At 46.6% G+C, this 25756-nt stretch overlaps 1 protein-coding gene across 4 annotated transcripts in view; it reads left to right on the top strand.

Moving 5' to 3' along the window:
* The first annotated feature begins 9461 nt into the window (after positions 1-9461).
* The window catches only part of PTPRG (protein tyrosine phosphatase receptor type G), a 707992-nt gene continuing 691697 nt past the window's right edge, over positions 9462-25756 (top strand). The window contains exon 1 of one of the 4 annotated variants that reach the window (XM_047690559.1): positions 9462-10310. In XM_047690559.1, coding sequence (XP_047546515.1) covers positions 10226-10310 — 85 coding nt within the window. In that variant the 5' untranslated portion in view covers positions 9462-10225. The remainder of the gene's footprint in view (positions 10311-25756) is intronic. The other 3 variants (XM_047690530.1, XM_047690520.1, XM_047690539.1) reach the window with 3 other exon arrangements.

Raw genomic sequence — 25756 nt, 5'->3', positions numbered from 1 at the left:
ATCTTTATAATCATCATTCTGAACTCTAGTTCCAACATCTTACTAATGTCCATGTTGATTAGGTGCTGGGACATTGGTACTGTCTCTTTTCTGTTTTTGTTTGTTTTGTTTGTTTGAGATGAGTTTTTCCATTCTGTCATTTTGTCCAGAGAAGAATAGATGAATGAGAGAACAAAATGCTAAAACGGTAACAACGACCCCAGAAAAACATATCCTAAACAAATCAGAAGAGACCCAAAACTGGCGGGTGGAGGAGGGGGTAGAATATGATCAGGCTGGTGAATTTAACAGAGCCCCACACTAGATTTTGGTTGTATTTTGTTCTGTTAGAAGAAACTGCCTCCCAAAATTTTAATGAAAGAAAAACTTACATATATACAAAAATAAGGGTAAATACAATGATGGGATGGACTATGACTATAAAAATGAAAATTGAAAAAAAATTTATAAAAGGAATTGATAACAAGGTTGAAAAAGAAAAGAAGAAAAATTCAAAAGGAAGAAAAACAAATAGAAGAAGGAAAACTAAAGAAAACTTAAAACGTTACCTTTTTCAGACTAAAAAATGGTGGGAAAAAAGCCACGAATTCTAGGTTGTGTATTCCCATAGTACTGGAGTACTGCGATTCTCATTGATGGGTAAACTTGGTCTTGGCTGGATGTTCTTGCTTGTCTTCTAGGGGAGGGGCCTGTGGCAGTGATTCTCCAATGTCTTTGCCTGAGGCGGAATTGCGCTGTCCTTGCCAGGAGCCAGGCTAGGTAATCTGCTTGGGTTTGCTCTTGGGAGCTTTTGTTCCCTGAACACTTTCTGTAGAGCTTTGGAGGAGAAGAATGAAGATGGCGACCTCCCAATCTCCTGCTCTGGAGGAGCTGAGAGCTCAGGGCCTCACTTCTCAGTGCTCCCTCAGAGAAAAGCAGTCAATCCCTCCTGTCTCCCTGGTCTCTGGCTGCGCTCTGCTCACCTGGCCTGTGACCGAGCATTTCTATCTCTGGAGCACGGCCCCGTTTGGAGTCTCCAAACCCAGCAGATTCCTGCAGCACCCTTCATGCTGCTCCTCCTAAAGGATGAAGGAGGGGATCTCCCCAGATCTGCCACTTATTGGGTCCCTGCTCAAAGAGCAGTGGCTCCACTGTACCTCGGATCACAGTTTAAGGTAACCCGAGCTGAGAGCCCTCCACCACGGTTCTGTCTCTGTAGTCAGCTTCCCTGCTCCGGTACCTGGGAATTCTGCCACACTCAGATACCCCAAGTCTTTTTGTATCCCCGCGGGTCCTGAGACCACAGTGTCCCTGCGAGGGTTCTACCCCCCTGTTCCTCCAACCCCCGACCCCCGCTCAGCCACTGGAGAGATGTTTCTCAGCAGAGGAGACTTCTAAAAGTTCTGATTTTGTGCTCCACTGCTCTACTTCTACCTGGTAGAGGTCTACCTGGTAGAGGCTCTACCTGGCCCCCCCACCCCACCGCTCTCTATCTTCCAAAATATTGCCTCAGATTCACTTCATATGTCCTACCTTCGAGGAAGTGGTCACTTTTCAGTTCACAGAGTTTGCTCTCCTCTTGAGGTCATAGGTGTTCAGAATGGTCTGATAACTACCTAGCTGAAATCCTGGGACCAGACAAAATTTAGATCTCATACTCCTCTGCCATCTTGCTAACGTGCTTCTCTCTCTCTCTCTCTCTCTTTTTAAATAAACTATTTTTCCCTAGCAATGGACAACACTTTCCCATAATTCTTCATGAATATGTCTTTATTATTTTATTATTTATTCATTAATTAGGTATTATACTTTATTTATTCTGTTTTTTAATTCAAGTACAGTTGATACTGGTTATCTCTGTTTTAAAAGTTTATTTATTTATTTTCTAGGAATCTCTACACCCACCGTGGGGCACGAACTCACCACCCCCAAGATCAAGAGTTACATGCTCTTTCAATGGAGCCAGCCAGGTGCTCCTGTTATCTATGTTTTAAGAGAGTATTGAAAGTTAAATTTCTGGGGCCAAGAGATGTAAATATTTTTGAAGTTCATGATACATATTGACTAATATTTTTTCAGGACATTTATACCAAATTGAATTTCACTGTCAGCCTATCAGTACCCACTTCACTGCATTTTTCCCAGCATTTAGTATTATCAAGGAATATTTTGCAGGTGAATTTTCTTTCCTTCTTTCTTCCTTTCTTTCTCTCTCTTTCTTTCTTTCCCTTCTCCTTCTTTCTTTCCTTCCTTCCTTCCTTCCTTCATTTTTTGTTGTTTGCATTTTTAGGGGGTTAGGTTGCCAAAACATCGTAGATGTGGAAAAAAGAGCCCCTTCAGAAAAATTTAAGATCCTCCTTCACTAACAAAATCCTAAACAGAAAACTTAAATCCATTGGTTTCATATATTTCATATTTACTTGAAGTTCCCTTATTTTCTGCAATTGTGGAAAATACTCTGTCTGTGAAAACAATTTTGGGTTTTAACACGTTCACTTTCAAAAGCATCATTTTATTTATTTATTTATTTAAAGATTTTATTTTATTTATTTGACAGAGCGAGAGATCACAAGTAGGCAGAGAGGCAGGCGGGGGTAGGGGTGGGGAGGGGAAGCAGGCTCCCTGCTGAGCAGAGAGCCCGACATGGGGCTTTTTTCCAGGACCCCAAGATCATGACCTGATCTTGAGGCTTAGGTTCAAGGCAGAGGCTTAACCCACTGAGCCACCCAGGTGCCCCAAAAAGCATCATTTTAAATAGAGTATAATATTCTACTAGATAGGTATATAATTATTTAATTGATCTCCTTTAGTTGAAAATTCACGTTTTTTCTAATTTTTAACTGGAAATACTGGGATGAAGATTCTTGTTCATGAATTGTTATCACCATCTCTGATTATTCTGGGCCTACAATGTTTGTGAATCATGTTACTTTGGCTTTGAGTTTAGCATTTAGGTCCGGTAACTAGCCTTTAAGACTTACTTTCTGAGCCTAGGGTCCTCCAGTGACTGAACCCGCCTTACTTTGCAGTCCTTGGTAGCCTCAGTTCAAATTATCCAACCTTTTGATGTCTTGGTTTTTACTTCTTTAAAATAGGAATTGTAATAGTTCCCGCCTTAGAAGACTGTTATCAAGGCTTAAATGAGATTATAGCTACTTTTTTGCTATCTATTCTTCTTCTATTCCTTATTCTTCTAATGTGTGAAAAATCAAAAGTAAGCCTTGCCTCTACCATCACGTTTGTCAAGTCTATAACCCCAGTTTAGGCAGAGTATATATAAGGCCTAAGCAAGGGCAATCAAAATATATTTTGGGGAATCAATATGAGCATTGGGAAATATCTCTCTTTGAAACCAGGTATCCCCATGAGCCAGACAAGAAAGTCAAAGGAAAGGTGAATAGAGTCATCAGAGCTCTGGAGGTAATTTGGAGCCATCATTGGAGAACCTGGATACAGATTTACCCAAAGCCTTAAACTTCCCACCAGTGAAATATAACAATAACTTCCTTTTTTTTGTTCCAGTTGGTTTGTTTGGTGCTTCTCTTACTTGTTACCAAAACACCGTTATCAGTCATTTTTGCCAGTAGTATTTAATCCTACTTTTATTTCTATTATTTTATAAGATTTTATTTCTTTATTTGTGAGAGAGAAACAGAGAAAGAATGAAGGGGAATGGCAGAGGCAGAGGGAGAACAGACTCCCCACTGAGCAGAGAGCCTGATGTGGGGCTCGATTCCAGGACCCCGGGATCATGACCTGAGCCAAAGGCAGACACTTAACCCACTAAGCCACCCAGGCACCCCTTAATCCTACTTTTAAATAGTCTGTTAAAATAGTGTCACTACTTGTTTATTCTCTTTAGTCTGCTAAATATAGGGCATTGTGTAATGACAAGTATCATTATTAGAGGTCTTTGAGATTTTTTTTTTTTTACATTTTTTACGAATAAACCTATTTTGCCGTCTGTATTTCTTTTACCCTAAAATAAACATTACCCCCAAAGTTGAGGTCAGAATGACTAGAAGAGGTTTTCTGTTGTTATCGTTTTGCAAGGCTTCACTTGTGAGGTTGAACACACAGTCACAAGTATGGTTTGTCTACTCATGAAAACAATTGAAGGGGAAAAGGTTAATGGCCTCTGTGCAGTGTCCTAGAGCTGCTTTAACAAAGTACTATCAACTGGGGAGGTTAAAACGGCAGGTAATTATTGTTGCACAGTTCTGGATGCTAGAAGACCACAATCAAAATGTTGCCTGAGTCATGTTCCCCCTGAAACATGTAGGGAAAGTCTTCCCTGCTCTTTCCCAGCTTCTGGTGTTTGTCATCAATCCTTGGCATTTCTTGGCTTATAAATGTGTCACTTTAGTCACATGGCCATCTAGTTCCCATATGTTTGCACATTGTGTTCTCTCTGTACTTGTCTGTGTCTGTGTCCGCATTTCTGCTTTTCATAAGGACACCGGTTTATTGGATTAGGGCCAACTCTAATGACCTCATTTTCACTTACCTCTGTAGAGACCCTGTTTCCAAGTCCCGTCATACTCTGAGGTTCTAAGAATTAGGTACTAAGGGTTAGGACTTCAACATTTCTTTTTGCAGGGTGGGGGGCAAGGGGGACACAATTCCACCTATATACATCATCTAGTTTTAAGAGTAGATAAATTGTTTACAAAGATCACCAATCCTCTAATCCTTGTTTTCATACCCCATTTGCAAGGAGAGTTTGCTGCTCCTACCCATAAGAACCAGAGTCTGTTCCTCCCTCTCACTGAACTGGGACTTTTAGACTTCCTTTGACCAATAATATGCAATGGAAATGATGTGATGCCACTGGTGAGGCTAGATATCAAGACATTTTATAGCCTCCACTTTCATTCCTACTAGCCTGAGACCATTTTGTGAATAAGTCTGAGACTGGCTGCTGGAATTGTCAGTGGATGAGTACCGAGGTGCCCCAGCCAACAGCACTAATTGCCCGGCAAGTGAGTGAGACCATCTTGGAGCAGGCAGGACCAGGCAGACCCAGTCGAGGCTCCTGCGAGAGCTGCATGAAAGACCTCAGACATGACTAGAACAAGTATTGCCTGGCAGAGCACAGATTGTTGGCCTACAAAATCAAGAGTAAAAAATAAAAAATAAATAAGGTGGTTGTTTTAAGTTACTACATTTTCCAGTGATTTGTTACAGTGATTTGTAAATGATTGATACAGTAGAGCTGAGTCTTTTGTTTACTATTTCAATCACCTTGACTAAAAAAATCACTTACTTCTAAGAGCTCCTGCTTCTTTTTTCTTTTTTTTAAGTGTGGGTATTTTACTGATCTTTTGCGATCAGTTTCGGGTTTCAAGTTTTTAGTTTCATTTTAATAAAAATCCAACTCAAAGAGGCACAAGGAATAAAAGGAATTTACCAGCCTAAGTAACTGAAAAGTTTGGGGCTTTGGTCTGGCTTCCAGTAGGACTTAATTCAAGGACTCAAGTAGTTAAATCAGAGGTCTGTTGGTCTCCCTCTCTCCACTCTGTTTTCCTCTGGGTATCAGCTTCATTCTCAAACAGACTTTTCCCAAGTAGAGCCCTGCTTTCTTGTTGAGGCTTAAGGTCATCCAACTTGGCAAACCCAGGAGGAAGTCTGACGTTCACTGGACCAAGTGGAAACATGTGGCTGTTACTAACCCAATCTGGCCAGGAGTCTGAGATGCTCCAAATGGTCAAGGCTGGGACATGTGTCAATGCTGAACCAGTGAGGTAGAAAGGGACAGGGTATCACTGGAGGAAGAAGGACCAAGACCATCCATAGAGATTAGTACAAAGGAAAACTGGAAGAAAAGACATGGAAGTTGAGCAGGCAGAAAGTAACATATTCACCCTCTCTTGCATCAGCTTCTTGAGCAGAGAACAGTAATAGCTTACATTTATTAAATGCTTATTAGGTGCTCCACACTGCTCCAAGTACTTCACTTTTTTTTTTTTTAACTCCTTTTAATTTCCTCAGTTTAGAAGTAGGTGCAGTTATTACTCTCTCTTTATGAACGAGGAAACTGAGGCACGAAGTGGTTAAGTCACCTGTGGTCAAACAGATGTTAATCCCATCAGACTAGACTGGCTTGAGACCGTTCACCTGTAACTATCAGTCTATACTCAAAATAGACCACCGGCACTATGGTAGGCAGAACCCTAAGATGGTCCCCAAGATTCCTACCTCCTGGTGTATAATCCCCACCTCTGAGAGTGGGTTAGACCACAAATGTGATGGGATAGTTACTCCCTTCATTAGGTTATATTTTATGCCCAAAGTGTTGGGTGGTCACTCCCAAAACTCCCACACAGCTGCCTGTAGGGAGATTCTCTGTTGGCAGAAGTGTGCAGCCATTTTGTGAGAGGGCTGCGTGGCTTGGACCTGAAGACCAGCTCTAGCTGAGATCTACCTCTGGCCAACAACCAGAAACACAATAGGGATCTCTGTCCTCCAATTACAAAGAACTGAGTTCTGTCAATAATCTGAAAGAGCTGTGAGGAGGACCCTGAGCTGCAGATGAAAATGACTGACAGACACCTTGATTTCAGTCTAGGGAGACCCTCAGCAGAAGACATAGTTACACCACACCCAGGCTTTAGACCTACAGAGCTGTGAGATAATAAACGTGTACGGTTTGAAGCTGCCACATTTGGGGGGTAACTTATTACCAATACCGGCCCTTTCTCTTTGCAGCCTTATCTTCTCATGAGGGTATCTCTTCCCTCCTTTGGCACTCCCAGGATCCCTCACACCAACTCTCCTGGGGTGCTTACCATATTGTGTACCCCCTGCCATGTCTCCTGGCAGGGTGGTGGGTTGTAATCATCCGATGGGTGCATTGTCAGTTTCACTGCCTGGTCATTCTGTGCTGCCAACACTTGATACAGTGTCTGGTATGTATGAGCTGTTCTGTAATTGGTCGCAGAATGAATGAAAAGGTATCCAGTTTGGTATTCATTTAAACTTCCTTTTATTAAGAGGCCTGGTAAGGCCTGGGTTGTGGGAGGTGCCTTCAAAAACAGTTTGCAAAACTCCACCCTAGGGCCCTAGGACAGTCACCAGCCTAGATCTAATTCAATATTAATTTTTAGTGTGGGGCATCCTATTAAGGGTAGTGGTAATTTACTCTCCAAACCCATGTGAACTTTCCCCCACTCCTAAGCCACTCACATTTCAGTGTCTCATCATTTCTTCCTCTTTGCAAAGCTGTGGAGGCAGACAGGTCTCAGAATCCCAGCTCTACTACTCACAAGCTGGGGATCCATTATTTTACTCCTCAGAGCCTGTTTCTTTGTCGATAAAAGAGGAAAAATAATCCCGACCGCTGGCAGAACTCTTGTAAGGATTCTGTGAGAGAATGTATCCTCCACTACGGAAGGTAAGCTTCACAAAGGTTACAGGCCTTGCCTTTTTTCTTCATGGGTGTGTTCCTACTATGCCCTGCACAGTTCATCGCTCAATGAATTTGCTGAATGAACACTTTGTGGAAAGAATTCAGCACAGTGCCGGGTAAGTAGCAGGCGTTCCACAAATGGCAGTTTTTTTTTTTTTTTAAGATTTTATTTATTTATTTGACAGAGAGAAATCACAAGTAAGCAGAGAGGCAGGCAGAGAGAGAGGAGGAAGCAGGCTCCCTGCTGAGCAGTAAGCCGGATGTGGGGCTCGAACCCAGGACCTGGGATCATGACCTGAGCTGAAGGCAGCGGCTTAACCCACTGAGCCACTCAGGCGCCCCGGCAGTTTTTATTATGTACATTTTGCAAAGGAGGAAACTCACCTGGGGAGGTGTGCCCAGGTGTGTTCTGTTCTGATTCCAATTACACGGATTTTATCATTCACTCTTCAGTAAGGTAGCCAGACACGCAAGGGTCATTTTAACCTCTCTCAGAGCGCCCACTGACAAAGGGATATCCCTTAAATACAACACTCCCAAGAAAACTGACCCTCAAGCATTTATGGGGGAGTCAGGGTTCCAACAAAACCAGGAAGGACCAAATTCCAAAGCAAACAAACTCATTACCCACACTGAGGGTGGGTGTTCACCCCTGTTCAGCTAAAGATAGAGCGCGGGCCCTCCCCAGGAACTTCCTGGCTTTTATTAGTTTGTAATCCCAAACTTAACTTTTCAAAGGCTTTTCTTTTGGAAGTGTGGGTGTGAAACTGCTTCCCTAATCACATCTTGCAGGAGGATCTCGGAACATCTGTACGTTATTTGAAAACCTAGCATCCGGTTGGGATGTTTGGGTGGGTGGGGGACCCTGCGTGGTGGGATGAAACAGCAGGGGCACGTTAAAAACATTTGTCAGAATGGCTTTTCAACAGAGGCAAAAAAATTAGGCAAAAATTACAAATGGCAAATTACCTAGGCTTAATTACACGTTTAATCAAAAGCCCGCCTCCCCGACTTTTAGCACCCGCGGAAGAAGAGAAAATAGGGCGCTTAGCAGTCTAAGCGATAAAGATCTTCTCACCGAGAGCCAAGGGACAAAACTCATTACAGATAAGCCCAGTCCTCCCATTTCCCCCGGACGCCTCTCCCGGATTGCTAAAGAGGCAGCCGCTCCCCGGGTAACTGCCAGGAAATCGGTCCTGCCCCGCGGCGCAGCTTTCACCCAGCCAAGGGTGAGAGGCACACTTCCTGCGCTCTCCCCACCACCCAGCCGGAGCGCGGGAACCTTCCCTCCTCCCGCGGAGCTGCGAGTTGGGAAAACTCCGCCACCGATCCATCTTGGCGAGGGGGAAAAAGGGTGTGGGGATCGGAAGGGCTGGATTTTGCTAGCCTAGGATCGATATCCCTCCCCACCCACCCCGTCCCCAGCCGCCGACTCGGCCAATGGAAGCCTCAAAGAAAAATAAATAAATAAATAAATAAAATCCCAACGCAGCCCGAGTGCACAGGCCTCTCGGCTTTGTTTCCAGGCGGGAGAATGTGCCGGATTGGGGGCGCGAGCGGGGACTGAGCAGGGCGCGCCCCGCTGCGGCTCTGCTCAAGTGCTGGAGACGAACAGAAAACCCCCTCATCCAAAAAAGGAAAGGAGCCGGCCGTTCCCCTCCTCTCCTTAGACCCGAACCAAGCCCCCCTCCTCACAGGCCCGGGATCTGCGAGCAACGCGGACGGAGGGGAGACCTCTTGTCAAGCCCGCGCAAAGCTCGGCGTCTTTAAGAGCTCGAAGAACTGGAATCTGGCAAACACTCGCCAGCTCAAGAAGGCAACCACCCTCCTTCCTCTCTCCGGACCCGGCCGGAGCGGTCCCCAGACCCCAAACTGCCTCAGCCGAGCCCGCAGTGTCGCGGGCGGCGCGCGAGGAGAACCCGGCTTTGAGACCCCTCTGAAGCGAGAGCAGAGCACGGCTGCTTTAAGAGCGCGGTAGGCGCGCTCTCGTGGCCCGCAGCCCCGGCTGCGCGCCCCCGTGCTCGCCGCGCGCCGCCTCGCGCGCCGCCGCGCCCGCCGCCGCGCGCCCCCTGCTCGCTCGCTCGCCGGCTTTAAAGTCTCTGCCAGGATCCATGCTCACATGTTACTTCCTGTATGGAGGCATGGCCAGTTTCCAGCCCCGCGCTCCTCGTTCCTCCCCAGCCTGCGCTGGAGCCACAACTTTCAGGAGCATGGACTGAAGGCGCCCTCGCCCCAGCGCCACTGTGAGATCCTTTGTGTTTTCCTGCGTTTCCTCCGGCCGTTTCTATTTTGGGGGGCTCTTCGCTCCCCCCGCCTCTCCCTTCCCCTTCCCCGCTCGCAAACATGCCTCCTTCCTTCCCCGGGCCCTGGAAGGAGCTGCCTGCCTGAAGCCCGGAGACGCCGCGTCGCGCTCAGCCCCGCCGCCGCCCGCCGGCTCTCGGGCTGCGCTGCGCCGCCGACTCAAGTTGGGGATCTTCGGCTGCTCGCCGCCGCCGCCTGCGGTCCCTGCCTGCCCCGGGCCCCGGGCATCGTCGCCGCCCGCCGATTACTCGCCCTGCTCGCTCGGCTTGCTCTTTTTTTGAACGGAAAGCAGCCCATCTCCACCGAGGATCGTCCCCAGCGTGGCTCCGCGTTCCCGGTCACTTTTTTGAGATTTTTTCCGGGGGGCGCTCGGCGGCTTCCCGGATTCCAGGGGGACTCGGGCCGCCGAGCGCGGGGGGCCCGTAGAGCGGGCGAACAGGGGACGAGCCAGGGCTTAGCGGAGGCTCACACGGAGACAAGAACTTATTCAACAAGTTTACCCCCCTGCCTTCCTCTTTTCGATGTGCGTTTTCGGACATGCGGAGGTTACTGGAACCGTGTTGGTGGATTTTGTTCCTGAAAATCACCAGTTCCGTGCTCCATTATGTCGTGTGCTTCCCCGGTGAGTGCCGGCCGCTGAGGGGACCCGGCCCTGGCCGGCGTGCGCGGGGGATGCGGAGTTGTCGCCACGGCACGGAGCTCGGGCGCCCGTCCCGGGGACCCCAGAGAGGGTGAAGGGGGGCCGGGCACACGGGGAGGAGAGAGGGATCCGCTCCGCTGCTTCTCGCGGCGTTTAGGGAGGCTGATGGTTGGTGATGGTGGAAGCAGGAGCTGGCGGGGAAAAGGGGACAGGGGCCGTAAGGGGTCTGCTCTCGCTCAGGTTTGGGGGGGGGTCTGGGGGAGCCCGAGTAAGAAGAAAAGCTCGCTTTGCAGATCCGTCACCGTTCGAGAGAGCTAGAGCTTTGGGGCCGTTGAGGGGACTGGGGCCAGGGGAGGATGCCTCTGTGGGTTTGGGGGGGGGCCAGGGTGCGCCCCACACCCCGAGAGGACTGAAGGAGCTCGGAAGGAGAGGGACTTGCTTTGCTGCTTCCCGACCCTTTGGAGGGTGTTAGGAGGATGGAAGCTGGAGGCTAACCGTGGAGGATTGGGAATGTTGAGAGCAGCCTGCGTTCTTGTGTCCGGGGCGAGGGTCGACCCCAGCTCGGGGCTGGGACGTGGGCTGCCCTTCAGTGCTGGAGCAAGACAGCCTTCACCGGCGCCGGGGCCCCGGAGCGGTGGGAGGGCTGGGAACAGGCGGTTTAGGGAGACCGTGGCTTCCCCAGCCCCGGCCCGCGGCCCCTTTACCCCGCAACTCTGCTCCGCGGGGTTGCTCCTGTAGGGGCGCGGGGGGGGGGGGCGGGGGTGGTCGGCTGCTGGGTTGCTTTTCGCGCCGGGGCGAATTTTTTCCTGTCTCGCGCACCCTGCCTACCTTCATCTTTGCCTCTTTGCAGGCTGTTCGCTGCTGGCCGACCTAGACCCGCTCCTTTCTGGCCGGGTTAAGACGGGAACAGTATTGGCCATTGGTGACGATAATAAATCACCGCACGTAGCGGTGTGCGGCTCTGCGACCCTCCACTTCCAGCCCTCCACTGGCCGACCCTCTTTCCTTTCCCCTCCCGCAGGGCAGAGGCCAGCCGCTTCCCTCGCCTCTCATGCAGGCGTCCCCCCCCCACCCCGCTACAGCTGCACCCCGGAGCTCCTTTGAGTCTCTCCGGCCCCCTCCTCGGGGGTGGAGGCCACGTCCTCTGCCCTAGCCGGGGAACGGGTGAGAAGAAGGGGGGCGATTCGCTTTTTAATTTTTTTAAAATCTCGTCCTAAGGATAGAGACACCCCCCCCCCCCCCCGTTTTCTCTGCCCTGTCATCCATTAGCTCTTGGTTACCTAGAGGTGGGGGTTATCTGAACGAAGGGAAAAAGGAACGTGCCCCGATGTTTCTGGTCTCTCTGGTCACAGCCGCTTGTCCCCGAGCGGCCTGAGCGCAAGGTTTTGGTGCAGCGGGTCCTCCAGCTACATCGTGCGCCCTGCAACAGGGCGCGGGCACTCTCGCTGCCCTGGGGGACCTGCTTGGGGAGTGGCAGCGAGTGTCCCTTTTGCAGGCACAGGGGTGGCCTCGAGGAGCAGAGAGGCAAAACACAGTCTTTTCTACGGCACCCCTTTTCCTCCCTGCGCATCCTCCTGCCCCCGGAACCGCAGGGAGCTCCTGCCACTGCCCAGAAACCCAGCTCGGATGGCTAGCGAGGACGTGTGCCCACCCTAACCCCGAGGCCTGCGGTTTGCCTACTAGGATCCTGCCTCCACGGGGCTGGGAGCGGTGTGGACATTTCCCCTCAAGAAATGCCCTCTCTCCTTTAAAAGACTGTTGCTCAGTATTTGTGTTCTCTATCTGCACCTTCTGGACTTTTCTTTGCCGTGAGCTTGCCGGCTGAGTGGGCTCAGGTGCACAGTGGGGTCGAGCTTTGTAAGGGTCATGCTTTTTAATGGGGGCAGTGGGAGGCAGCAGGAGAGCAGCCTTGTGAAATAAGAGGAATTTCTAATTTCACGTCTGGCGTTCTCCTTAGCTCGGGTATGCAGCCAGTGGGTTGGCCGTGGTTTTCTTTTTCCTGATGTCTCAGGAAGCTTGAAATCCAAAATGGGACCTCCAGTGATGCCGCCTTCGTGGGTCTTGGACAGTTTTCATCTTCCACATTTTCTTTTCGTGCCCACGCTGCGAGGTAAATAGCACATTCCCTCGCCTTGGAGCCTGAGGGTGTCGGAAAGGGAAGGGGCAATGGTGTGAGGCGCGGGGAAGAGGGGCTGTGGTTTGGAAAAGTGCCTCTGGAGAGGGTGCAGCGAGCAGCCTTTGGAACCAGGCAAAGTTAAAATGTCAGAGCCGTGGGAGAGGGCGGCTTTCCGTTTTTCGAGGGTGCCGCGACGCCGCTGGACTTCAGGGGGCGCCCCTGAGCCACCGGTGGGGCTCCTACCACCTCCACTGGTCGGGCTCTGCCTTCTGGGTGAGGTGGGGCCGCGGTGGGAGCAGGGGTGGGGCGCACGCGGCCAGGTTCCGAGGCTCCCGGGCTGCAAGTGCGTCCTGGAGCGAGGAGGCGGCCTCCGCTGGACGCTGCTGCTACCGGCCGGTTCGGAACCCGGTGGGGGCCTGCGTTCGCTTTGGGACACCCCCCACCCCTTCTTGCCTTCGTAACCTTGGAAGCTTTTATCTGGTTGCCACAACGGACAAAGATGCCTGTGGTGTTGGATTAGGGTCCTCCTTGTGAGGCCTTATCCCAAATCCCTTGTTATTTTGTTTGTTTCCTCTCAGAATGACTAACTTTCCAGTTAGATTTGTTCTCCGCGCTCGTGTTCAGGATACAGGGTAGCTGTAATTTGGAAGGGTTTTGGAAACAGCCCTGCCATGGATCTTTCCCCAGCTGGTCAGAAACAGTGGCTTTTAGTCTCCCAACAACAGTACAGTATATGGCAGGTGTGGGACCAGCATCTCCGTTAGTGTTTAAAGTGGTATTTCCACTTTTCAGAGCAGAAGTGCTATCGAATATATTTTAGTGCATAGTACATTCTTTTTCTACATCTTTTTAAAAAATACTGTTATAGAAAGATTTATGAAAATAGGAAAGTATAATGGATACCTACCCAGTTACCCCAATTATGAACTCAGTCTTTTCTGTACCCACCACCCTCCCTAACACCTCATTATTTTAAAGCAAATCTTATGCATACTTCATTTAAGCATTTGGCATATATATGTATCTAATCATTGAGAGTCTAAATGCCTTCACCAGGATACAAAATATGCTACTTGAGAGGGTTAACATTTTATGATTTTACATTTGTAAGCTATTCAACAGAAACGGAAAAAAAAATTTTTATTGATTTCTTCTCTCTTTCCGCCCTCAGAGTGAAGGCGTTCCTTTGATTCTGATATGTTTGTACCATAATTACATTACATCTAGGAGGCTGACGTTGGAAACACTTCAGATGGATAAGCTCTGCTGTGTACTTTGTATGTGTCAGAATCGGAGGACCCGTGATTGATGTCTGGTGAATCTCTCTCTCCACTGTCTCTTGGTGCATTTGCATGTACATGCTTATTCCTGATGGACATCCTTTATGGCCTTCTTAGAAAAATGTGGAAGTAATGTTTGAAAGTCAGCAGCAGTCTTAGTCTTTAGGGATGGAGTGAGAAATCATGCATGTCCCCCCACTCCCTAACCCCGACTTGAGATGTCCTGTTCCAACATGAAGAATCTTTGTCGGGTCTTGAAACTCAGGCCCTTTGACACAGTTGTGGAATAAATACAGTCTTTCTTGTTTCTGTGTAAACAGCGTCCCTCTTACAGAGTTGATGATGGAGTTAGAACTGCAATAGCAAATGGGCATATAGAGTTCTTTAGAAATGAGAAGTTGCTGTTGCTGGAGGGAGAAAGGTTAAGGAAAGGTTGGCTGAAAGGAGAAAAAAGAAGTCTCCAAAAGTGAGGCTTCTCCCCATAATTAAGGACTTGTTTTCACCAAGTAAAAGATTATATTGTTTTTGTGAGGCAGTGCAGGGACAGCAGAACCAAACCAAACCCCTTTTACGTTCATTTTTGTGTTCTGAAAAACTCCCAAGTTAATGTAGTATAATAAGTTACATACTGATGCACCAGTTGGAACGGACTTTCTTGCCATTCATGTAAGATCATTATAAATGCCCCATAGCTGTTGTTACTGAGGATCCCCCCTCCTACCATACTCCCTTCCTTGTTTTTCTGGAAACTTCTTAACCAAAAGGACAGTCTGGACATTTGACATTAGCTTAACCTAGGTCAAGACAGCAAGTGTTGCTAATGCTTTGTTGCTTTATCTCTTTACTTTTATGGTAAAAAAAAATATATATATATATATATTTTTTTTTTCTTTTTTAAAGATTTTATTTATTTGACAGTCGGAGATTACAAGTAGGCAGAGAGGCAGGCGGGGGGATTGGGGGAGAGGGGTAAGCAGGCTCCCTGCTGAGCAGAGAGCCCGATGCGGGACTCCAACCCATGACTCTGGGATCATGACCTGAGCTTAACCCACTGAGCCACCCAGGCACCCCTATATTTTTTTAATCTGAATTTCTGTTCAACATTTTACTTGCATAGGACTCAGGACAATGCAGTGGTATTTCTAAGCAGGTAAAGATTTTAAGACGGGTGTGCATTCTGAATTGCAAGATTAAGAAAAATGATGATTGACATTTTCATCCTGGGGGACATCTCCCATGAAATCACCTTTCATAAAGCACAACTTCTGAAGTTATCTGAAGTTATCTCAGAAATTCTTGATTCTCTACCCACTTCCCTCCCCAATAAGCCCTTGATGTGCTCTGGTACAGGTTGACCACACTCAGGCAATAAGTGGTAATCACTGAAACTACATTTTTGGCTGTATGTGGAGAACGAAAGGCCTGTATATCTAATAATATGAAGGAGGCCAAGGAAGTGTGCCCAGCTCCCACCAGAGCTTATTGTAGGCAAAGCTAGTAAGTACTGTGTAGGGCTTCGTGGAAAGTAATAATCGCTTGAGAAGAGCCTGCCCCCAGCAGGCAGTGGGAGTTGCTTGTGGAGTTTGTCCCAGAATGAGTTGCTTGGGCACCCATTAATTAGGGCCTCACTAAATATTTGCAAATGATTAAAAGATCAGGTACTTTGGGCTCTCTCCCTTAGAAATGGGAGTGACCATCTTCCGTGTAAAGAACTAAACATAGGACTATGACAATGTTCTGTGCACTTAAAAGATCAGAGGCACATTTGTAAGGTAAATGGTTATCTGTATCTTTGTTTTGACTCTTTTGGGGGCCTGGGGGGCGAGGTTATGTTTACAAGGAATCCTAACCAAACACAAACAAAAAACCAAAAAAAAAAACAAAAAAAACAAAAAACACAAAAAACCCAGCAACAACACTCCAAAAAAGGAAATGTGTTTTAAAAACCCTTGTTTACCTCTTCCTGCTTTTTCTTACAATTCCTCTATCTCCAAGTTCCAATACCACTGAATTGTTAATGTCTCTTTAAAAAAAAAAAAAAGGCAAATCTGGAAGTAATGCAGGTGAATTTCATTTTGAGGAAAGTCTGGTGATTGAAATCTACAATAGATACGTTTGTGGCTTGCTCCCATTCTGAAGGGGTTGGGGAGGTTTATAAGAGATAGCTGTGTAAGATTGCCTGAAGTAGCTAGAGGGCTCCCTGTGCTGCTTCTGTAGGGACACCTGGGATTGGAGGGGCCCCCTTTACCTGGTATCGTTTCTAGCAGAATCTCTGGTGTTTGACAGAAAAAAAAAATAGATAACCTATGTGAGATGGTTTGCCAGGACCCTGCGGTTTCAAAGATTTTATGAGTATAGTGCTTGATAGGCTTCTTTGCAAAAACAGTGTCAAAAGTGCTTTTAGGGCTCCGTGGAGGAATGACAGCTGACCAGGCTGGAGATGTGCCTGGCTTCTTTTTTCGAAGGCCCTCTAGCTGAATTGGGTGGTGGTCCTGCTGTACTGGGGGTGGGAGGCAGCTTTCACATTGAGGGAGAACTTTGGTTTTCTTGGGGTCCGTGTACTGGTGTGTCAGCATATAGCAGGGAGAAGTCTAGTAGGAGCCTGGAACTTAATATTCTCTGTTTCTGTTTTTAAACCAGGTGGCTATGGAGAGTTGTACTGAGTATACTGAAGTATGTAAGAATGTGGTCTCGCAGCCAGCTTGCCTTTTCCATTACTAGCTGTGCTGCCTTAGACAAGTTACTTAACCTCTCTGTGCCTGTCTTTTTTCTCTCTCTCTCTGTGAAATGGCACAGCAATAGGAGGACCCTGACTCCTGAAGTCTTTGTGCGGCTTGAGCGAGAATACGTGCTAAAGGACTGAGAACTTTGCATGGTAAACAGTAAGTGCTCAGTATATTAGCCATTTTTATTTTATGTGTACTAAAGAGATTGGAAAAGGAGTGTATGGGAAGAGGAGACTAGAACTGAAAAGGACAACCGTATGTAAAAACAAAAACATTTAAGAAGTATTTACATAAATTTGACCAATGGGTTTGGAACTGGCTTAGCTTTTTTTAGAACAAGAAGTTAGACTAGCAAGAGGATATCCCATGTAAAAATAGTGAAATAGTTAGATTTTGAGGTTTAAAAAAGTGAGAAATCCTCAATGAAGTCCGAGAGACCTTCTCACTCACATTCCAAAGGAGGGTCGCCATGTCCCCAACTTTAAATGGGAAAAACGTTTTCCACAGGCTTATAAGGTGCCGCGTGACTCTCCAGGAGCCGTGCGTGGTGCTATCCGTTGTAGAAAGAGCTGCTTGGTCCTGCACCCTGGGATGCCGATTCTTCTCAGGCCTTCTGGACTGTGTTATAACCCAGGAGGGTGGGTCTGCCTATTACTATCATTTCTGGCTTTTAATTTCATGCTGCTGATGGGAAGCAAACCATACCACTTGGGTATTATTTTGTACTTGTATGGCCCTTGGACACAGCCACGTCCCTGTCTCCTGCTCTCCGTGGCTTCAGACCTGCGGAGAGCATGCAGGAGAGAGCCCCACACCGCGCCTCGCTTCTGCCCTTGAATCAATTTTTTGCAAACTGAAATCAGCATGATGGTTTCCTGGCCAGACAACAAAATGTGATTTTCAACCACTCGACTTAGCTATTTTGGGGCTGTGGCAAAGTGACACAGTTGGCTGCTAAAATCTAGCAACTAAAAAAGAAGAAATGAAAGCATAGTTCATGGAATATGTAACACTTCCATGTAAGAAAATAGGACGACTGGTCTTATTTTTGGGTCTACGATAGTATTTTTCTAACCAGGAGAGCAAAACAGGTTTGTTGATTGATACTGCGTTGGGCGTGCTTTTGAGGAATTCATACTGGTTGCATGAATCCAAGAGGTAGTTGAATTCTCACCCCACTGCAGCCTTGTAAACTCCACAGTACACTTCGATCAGATAAATGCATCCATTTGAAATAGTTTGGATAGAGGACATAGCCATAAACAATTTACCAAATACGAAAACATAGGCCAGACTAGTGAGGAAATGTCATTTGACTTTTCCAAGAGTGAAGTTAGTCACGCATTGTCAAAAGGATTTATTTACAAAGCAATTGTTATTTATAAATGATTTCTCTTCTTCTTCTTCTTTTTTTTAAATCAGTTTTCCTGAAGTGTTTCCATTCCATGAGTGTAGAGGCTGAGAGCTAGCAGTGCTCTTCTTCGCTGTGGCACCAGGTAGTTGGGCCGCTTTGGGTGAATTACCCAACAACTTGTGGAAAGGGGGTTGAGTGGTATTGGTGGTCCCTGAGGCTGACATATATATACCTCTTCTTCAGGAACCGCTGTAGGACCCTAGAGGCCCAGGTTGAAATTCTTTGTTCTATTACAGCAGTGTTACCTTGGGCAAATGGGCCTCAGTGTTTTAATCTCTACAATGGGAACAGTGGTTGTACTAGCTCACCTCACCAAGTGCTTGCCATTATCTAGGCACTGTGCCTAAGTGTGTGTGTGTGTGTGTGTGTGTGTGTGTGTGTGTGTTTATTAAGATTTTATTTATTTCTTTATTTGAGAGGAAGGGAGAGGGAGAGAGCATGAGTACGGGGATAGGCAGAGGGAGAAGCAGACTCCCCGCTAAGGGAGCCTGATGTGGGACTAGATTCCAGAAACCTGGAATCTTGACCTGAGCTGAAGGCAGACACTTAACAGACCTAGCAGTCCAGGTGTCCCTGTGCCTAAGCTTTTTATGTACGTTTGATCTACCTGGAAGTAGAAACTGAATATCTCTGCTTATAGGATAGAGCTGAGCGCAGCTGTCGCTGGTCCAAGGTGTCACCCTGTAGTAAGTGGGGGGTGGGTAGTATAAATCTCACTAATCATCTTTCAGGGTAATTTTGAATTTCAGACTGGTTGCTGTTTGTTTGAAAACTGTTTTTCCAAATTACGTGGGAAGGCCAATGAAGAGCCAGACCCAGCCTGGTGTATTTCGCCCTCCTTTTCTCATATAAGCGAGGACCATCCGCACTGCAGTGAAGGTGTCTTCCTGTATTTGCCACACATAGATAAGGAAATGATGCAATTAGTATCAGACTTTATTTGGTTTCATTGAAGAGATGACCTTTCAGCAAATTACTTTAGCTTCTCAATAAGGTGATAATAGCTGTGGACAGAGTGAGTTTGTTGGCGGTAAGTTTTTTTTTTTTTTTTTTTGATTCCTCTTCGAGTGATCCAGTGTAGTCTGTCATTTGAGAGCTTCTGTTTGGGGCATCAAAGAGGGTGATGTGCTAACATGGTGGTATTATTATTCTCCCATATATCATTTAAGTGTGGGCTGCAGGCCCTGGAGCTCAGCTAACCTGGCCGTGTCCTTTTTTGACTGCCAGAAAAGGTCCGAGGGACTTGTACCTGGGGGCAGGAGATGGTTTGGGTTCTGGATTTTTCTCTGCAGTTTAGAACCAGCCTCGGGAGCCAGCCAGGCCAGCTGTGGCATCTAGGCAACACCCTCTGTTTCTTTTTTTGTTTTTGTTTTTTCCCCACACCCTTAACTAAATGGCTTCTGAGATTCATCTGGAATTTTCAGGATCGTCGATGCCGGGCTATGCAGTTTGGGAGGTTGAAGCTTTTCCACAGTATGCGAGTCCGGTGCTCACTGCATATTATGTTGTGGTGTCTGAGGTGTACTTCTCGTTAACTTTCCTCTGGGAGCTTGCTTCCTAAGGCTCTGTCCATGAATCCTTTGATTATGTTGCTGACCTTGCGACAGACTATCCCGAGGGAGTAGCAAACAAGGTGGTGAGTAGATCTTGGTTAATGGAATGCCTGTAAGCTATTTTTTGTTTTTAAACATTAAATCTTATTTCTCTAGGAGTCCAGGTTAAAAAAAAAAAATGGAGGCTTGTTCATGCCATTCAAGTTATGTATGGCCTTTAAAATGAACGTGATTTGTGACTGGGGTGAGGGGTAGGATTCTTTGTCTAAAAAGAGAATGGAAAGCTAGTTCTGGATCTTGCTCTGGAAAAGAGAAATGGAGACAGGACAGTCATTTGGGTTATCTGGAGTTCTGCAGGGGGCATCTGGCCATACTGGTTTGGCCATAGTGTGTTGAAAATTAAAAAAATGAAATAGAAAATTGGGGCATTTTGCATTCCTGCCTTCAACAAGTGTATCCTGAAAACTTAAGTGTGCCAGGCACTGTTCTGGGCACTGGGGGGCGGGGACAGTGGTGACCACAGCTCCTCTCCTCATGGTGGCTTCCCATAGAAGTCTGGGTTACTCCTGAAGAATGGGAAGGTATTGCAACCTAGGGCCTGTGTCCTTGCTTGGCAACAACAGTAAGCTTGCATTCAGTAGTGCCTGCCCCCTGAGATGGGACGCTCACCTGGCCCGTAGAGGTTATTTACAATACTCGGCTGGTCCCTGGAGGTGTTTGCCATGTGCATGTAGGAGATCTCTAAGTCTCTGCTCGAGGGAAAGTTTTTTTTGTTGCTGCTTGTTTGAGGTTTTGTATTTTCTGGATTGGTTGTGTGTAAGTGTGGATGGGGTGTGTATGTGGTACTGCAAGGAAGACCATCCCTGGCTGATGGAGTGACTTTGTTCCTATCAGTCTGGCCTATGAAAGCTGGAGCTCATCTCTGCTGGTTGTGTCCTTTTTATTTTTGCTCTATAAATGGCCTGCTACTTGGGTATTTTACAGTAACATGGTGACTTCTGTTGCTGATCGAAATTGCTGTTGGCTTACTCAACTTAAAAAAAAGAAAGTTGTTTTGAAAAATGTATCATTTGATTTAAGAACTAACTCTCTTGGTCACTTTCTTGTTACCCAGCTGTACAGGAAGAGGATGATGGCGGTGGGAGGTAGAGGTGGTACAAGAGGGTAGTGGCCAATACAGAAGGATCCGAGTCCATTGATAGTGCAGTCAGTTTAGTGAGTTCCTTGTCAAATATCTTACTTTTTCACATAACATCCCTGAGCCATAATTTTTTTTTTTGCACGATACCCATGCATAGATTAATATATGATAGAAATAGCCCATCTTCATTTTTTACAACCGCAACATAGGAGAACCTGAACTTTGAACGAAGTAGGGTGGCCAGCTTTTGGCGTAGACAGATGGAGGATTTGATTCCTTTGCCCTCCTTCTAGCACATTTCCTTAAGTGGCCATTCTGATATATGGTATATTCACATGTGTTCCCCATGTAGGATTGAGAGCCTACGTAGACTGTTCTGTCTTTGAGACCAGGAGGTCATTCCTCCTTCCATCTGCTCTGCCTTCAGTATCTAGGTGGTGGTAGTTGTATTGGAACACTGGTAGAATGAATGCTCCCTAAAACACTTCAGAGCACGTTTTACAAGACGTTGATAGCATTGTGTGTGGTTTCCAGAAATCTCACATTGGTAGCTGGCATCCTCATTAGACATAGGCTATCTCTTCCTTAAGAGAATTCAGGGTGTATATACTGTCATGGTGTTTGAAGTCCCATCTTTTAAAGAGAGAGAAGCTGAATTTTCACTTTGTATTGCTGGCCACCGAGGTATCCTTTGCTGGAAACAAAATATATTCTAATTAGACTCGAATGTCTTAAGGGGCAGTAGGGTTATGTTTTGATGATTACAAACTTTTTTTATTTTTTTTTCCTTCTCTGTGGAATAACTTAGGCTACATTCTGTGAACTGGTGTTCATTTCCATCCGTAGAACCCTGGGCTTAAAGGGTTGATTCCAGAGCAGTGGGCTTTCTCATTCCTGCTTTGGTTGTTCTAGTCATAGTGACGTGAGGTATCTAGAGGGCAGCAGAGCTTGCTGAAACTGACCATAGCGCCTGAAGATGAATGTTGATCTGTTGCCTGGTAATGGCTTTGGGCAGGTTGGTCAAGAAAAGGGCTTACCTGAACCGACCATTTTTGCTCGCTTTACAAGCATTGGTTGACTACCTTGCTGACTGGCCATGATGAGACACGTACTCACCGGTGAGTACTCGCTGGTGCGGCATGGTGATTCCAAATGTGCTTAGACAGAACCTCAGTTTTCTAGAACACATTGCTGGTCGATGTCCACCCGTTTTTTTTCTTCTTCCCTCCATTCGTTTTCTCTTCTAAAACTAGTCATTTTCTCTGCTAACACATGTGCAGAGGCCTTGTGGAGGGTAAGGACGATCACCTGACAGTGTGAGGCATCAGCCCCTCGTTTTCTCGATTGGACAGCTGGTACAGAAGCTGCTGTAATTATTTCGTGTGATAGAGGGTGGGTAACCTCTGGCATTAGAGTTCTTTCGGAACCCTGTTTTAGGATGTGCTTTTTAAAGGAGAAGCTTCCCAGTAACTGAAGGAAAGGGGGGCTGCTGGTTCTTGAGTTTTCTGCCTTCACTTGGATGCCAAGTGGAGGTTTAACCTTGATTTTTGGAGAATATAGGGGGAAATGGTAAGCACTCTGACCAGAGAAACAAAGGAGTCTGCAGAAATAATTCTTTTTTTTTAAGTTTTTTTTTTTTTAATTTATTGATTTGAGAGAGAGAGAGAGAGAGAAAGAGAGCACAAGCAGGGGAGAGGCAGAGGGAGAAGCAGACTTCCCATCAGCCAGAAGCCTGACATGGGGCTCGATCCCGAAACCTGGAGATCATGACCCGAGCGGAAGGCAGATGCCTAACCATCTGAGCCACCAGGGTGCCCCTGCAGAGATAATGCTTAACGTGCCTCAGGATCTTTAACAATTTTGAGGAAATGAGCCTTGAGACAGGTGGATTCTGGTGAAACAGGCCACTGGCAAGCTCATGGTTTTCGAATTGCTCAGGTCTGTTCATCAACTTAAGTAACCGGCCCAACTTAGCAAATCCTAGCTTTGTGCTTTACTTACCTGGGCCAGTGACTTCAGTGAGTTTTCCCATCTGTAAAATAAGAGTTTCAACTTTCTAGAGTCCTTTTGATGATTCAATGAGACTGTGAGTGTGATGCACCAGGAAAGTACTAGGAACACAGGGCATTATACATGGTGCCTAGCTGCTTTTATTTTATTTTATTATTTTTTTAAGATTTTATTATATTATTTATTTATTTTTTACTTAGTTGACACAGAGAGATCTCAAGTAGGCAGAGAAGCAGGCAGAGAGAGAGAGGGGAAGCAGACTCCCCGCTGAGCAGAGAGCCCGATGTGGGGCTTGATCCCAGGACCCTGAGATCATGACCTGAGCCGAAGGCAGAGGCTTAACCCACTGAGCCACCCAGGCGCCCCTGCCTAGCTGTTTTTAATAAAATGTATAAGAAACGCTTGCAGAGATAGGCTGTCAGTTAATGCCCTGCAGCTCCATGAAGAGGTGGGAGAGCTGGCACTCAGCGAGAGGGGAGATCCCACATTTAATGAAATGGCTGAGTCAGATTGTGAACTTGGCTTTCTACATGGTGTCATGTTCCTTCTCTGCTAACAGAGTAGGTAGTGGATAAATTAAGGTGCCTGTGCTACTCAGGAACATTTTCTATTGACAGGGATTTACCAAAGATGGCTATTAGGTTTCCATTTGCCCTGTACACCCCCCTCCCCGCCCCCGACCCACAGCTTGAAGGAACAGGTTTACAGTTACCCTTGGTATCTCATTACTGAAATTATCTGTGTGGGTAGGATGTACATGTATCGGTTACTGTGGGGCCCATCCTACCCCTTGGGTACACACAGAAGGAAATAGTCCATGAACGTTTGTAGCATGTGTATGTTCCTGTGTGTTTTTCTCCCCACTTGCCCCGGTGTTATTTTGCAGTTTTCATACACAGGGATTGGAAATTGGCATTTGAAGTGAATGCCCTAGCCTCATTGCCCTAGCCTTGACAGACACTGCTTATTGATCACAGAGCTCTTTCCGGCTAACACCTGAACTGGGTCTTGAAATTCTTTGTCAGGAGTTGGCCCGGGACAGGACTTTGGTGCCATCACTCTGCTATTCTGCCTTAGAAAATAGCATGAGGAAAAGCATTTCCAAGGGGCATTTATATTCTTGCTGCTAACGGGGCAATATTTAAGGCATGGAGCTGTTTTGAAATTGACCTGAAAGAGCAGGTATCAATATCAGGTATCATGTGCAAAGGTTTCCTGATCCATGACATTGATTTTGGCTCATATTTGATTCCCGTTCATTTATTCAGGGGGGAAAAAATCCAGTCTCTTGGTGGTGGTTACATCATATTCTAATTGGTAAGCTTTACTAATGCAGGTTTAGGAACTTGAAATTAGTTGCTTATTTTTCCTTTCTTCAAAGCCCAGAGGTTTTGCATCAGATTAAGGCTCCTGTAGCGACTGTTTGTATTCCAAAGTGACACCTTTCTGAATTCTTAGCTATTTAAGTAAGTGTTAAGTATGGGCTTGGTGACAGCAGTCTTTAAAAGTGTGACTGACTAAATGGATTCTTTCCCCCTGTTGTTTATATCGGGTATAAAGTGTCTTGTGTTTACTCTGAATAAATTCATTGTTACCTTTAGGTAGCTCGTTTCTCAAAATTTGAGTGGTCCCCTGATCAGTGTTATTTTTGCTACCGAAATTGGAGAACCGGGATAAAAGGCGAAAGGAATTCTTCTGTGAAGCTGAAATCAGATAACCTTTTGGTATTTGGTAATACACCAAGTACTTGGATGATGTCAGGTAACCCCGTATTTGTTCCTTGAATGTGAATTTTTCCCCCTAAAGGCCCCTCTGTGTAATGCAGTAGCCACTAGGCACATACAACTGTTGAACACCCAAAATGTGGCTTGTCTGAATTGAGATGTGCTTTTTTTTTTTTTTTTTTAAAGATTTTATTTATTTGAGAGAGAGAGAGTGAGAGAGCGTGAGTGGAGTAGTAAGGAGAGGGCCACGGGAAGGAGAGGGAGAAGGAGAAGCAGACTCCTTGCTGAGCAGGGAGCCCGATGTGGGGCTCCATCTCAGGACCCCGTGATCATGACCTGACCTGAAGGCAGACACTTAACCGACTGAGCCACCCAGGCACCCCTGAGATGTGCTTTAAGTGTAAAAGGCACACTGGGTTTCAAAGACAGATGGAAAGAGAATGTAAAATAGCTCATTAAAATTTTACGTCGATTGTCTATTGAAATGATAATATTTTCAATATATTGGGTTAAGTGGAATATATTATTAAAATTTATATCGCCTGTTTCTTTTTACTGTTTCATGTAATGTGACTACCATAAAACTTAAAATTACGTATGTGCCTCCTGTTCCTGGCTTGTATTTTCGTTTTATCAGGTAGCACAGGTCTAGAGTGCTCTTCCCAGCCTTATCTCACCTTCCAGAAGAGTATTTCCCAGCTGGAGCCCCATGCGACAATCACCTCTCTTCCTCTTCCGCACCTCTTTAACACATAGGGCCAGGAGATTCCTGTCACTGGTGGAAGGGCTTCCCTCCTGGAAGGCGCTGTCACTAGCAGGCACTGGTCTGGGTATCAGGGTATAGAGTTGAGGTCACTTAGCCGTGTGGGCTTGTCTGTCCATCTGTAAAATGGGCTAACGGTCCCTGCTCCATGAGGTTGTTGAAGGACTAAATGAGGAAAGCCGTGCAGGGCAATTGACACAGGCCCCGGCAAATAGTAAGCATTTGAAAATAATGGCATTTTTATTATTTTACTAGCTCCAGAGGGGGCATTTGGCTGAGTTCCTGGCTTTGATTTCTCCCTCTTCTGGTTCCAATTGGTGATGTATTGTGGGATCTGTGGAGGGTTGCAAAGCCGACTTGCATGCTTTTATTTTTTAAAAAAATTTTTTTTTAAAAGATTTTATTTATTTATTTGACAGACAGATCACAAGCAGGCAGAGAGGCAGGCAGAGAGAGAGGAGGAAGCAGGCTCCCTGCTGAGCAGAGAGCCCGATGCGGGGCCCGATCCCAGGACTCTGAGATCATGACCTGAGCCGAAGGCAGTGGCTTAACCCACTGAGCCACCCAGGTGCCCCCTTGCATGCTTTTAAAATGCCAGCCTCTGCTGCCTTGGACATCCAGGACCGTGTGGAAGACCGTGAGCATTGTGACTGAGCTCACACTTAGCCATTTGAAAGGCAGAACTGGCCTCGGAGATCTTC

This window comes from Lutra lutra, chromosome 1 (assembly GCF_902655055.1).
Source record: "Lutra lutra chromosome 1, mLutLut1.2, whole genome shotgun sequence".
Lineage (NCBI taxonomy): Eukaryota > Metazoa > Chordata > Mammalia > Carnivora > Mustelidae > Lutra > Lutra lutra.
Note: the sequence above shows the minus strand (reverse complement) of the source record. Positions and strands in the feature narration are given on the sequence as shown.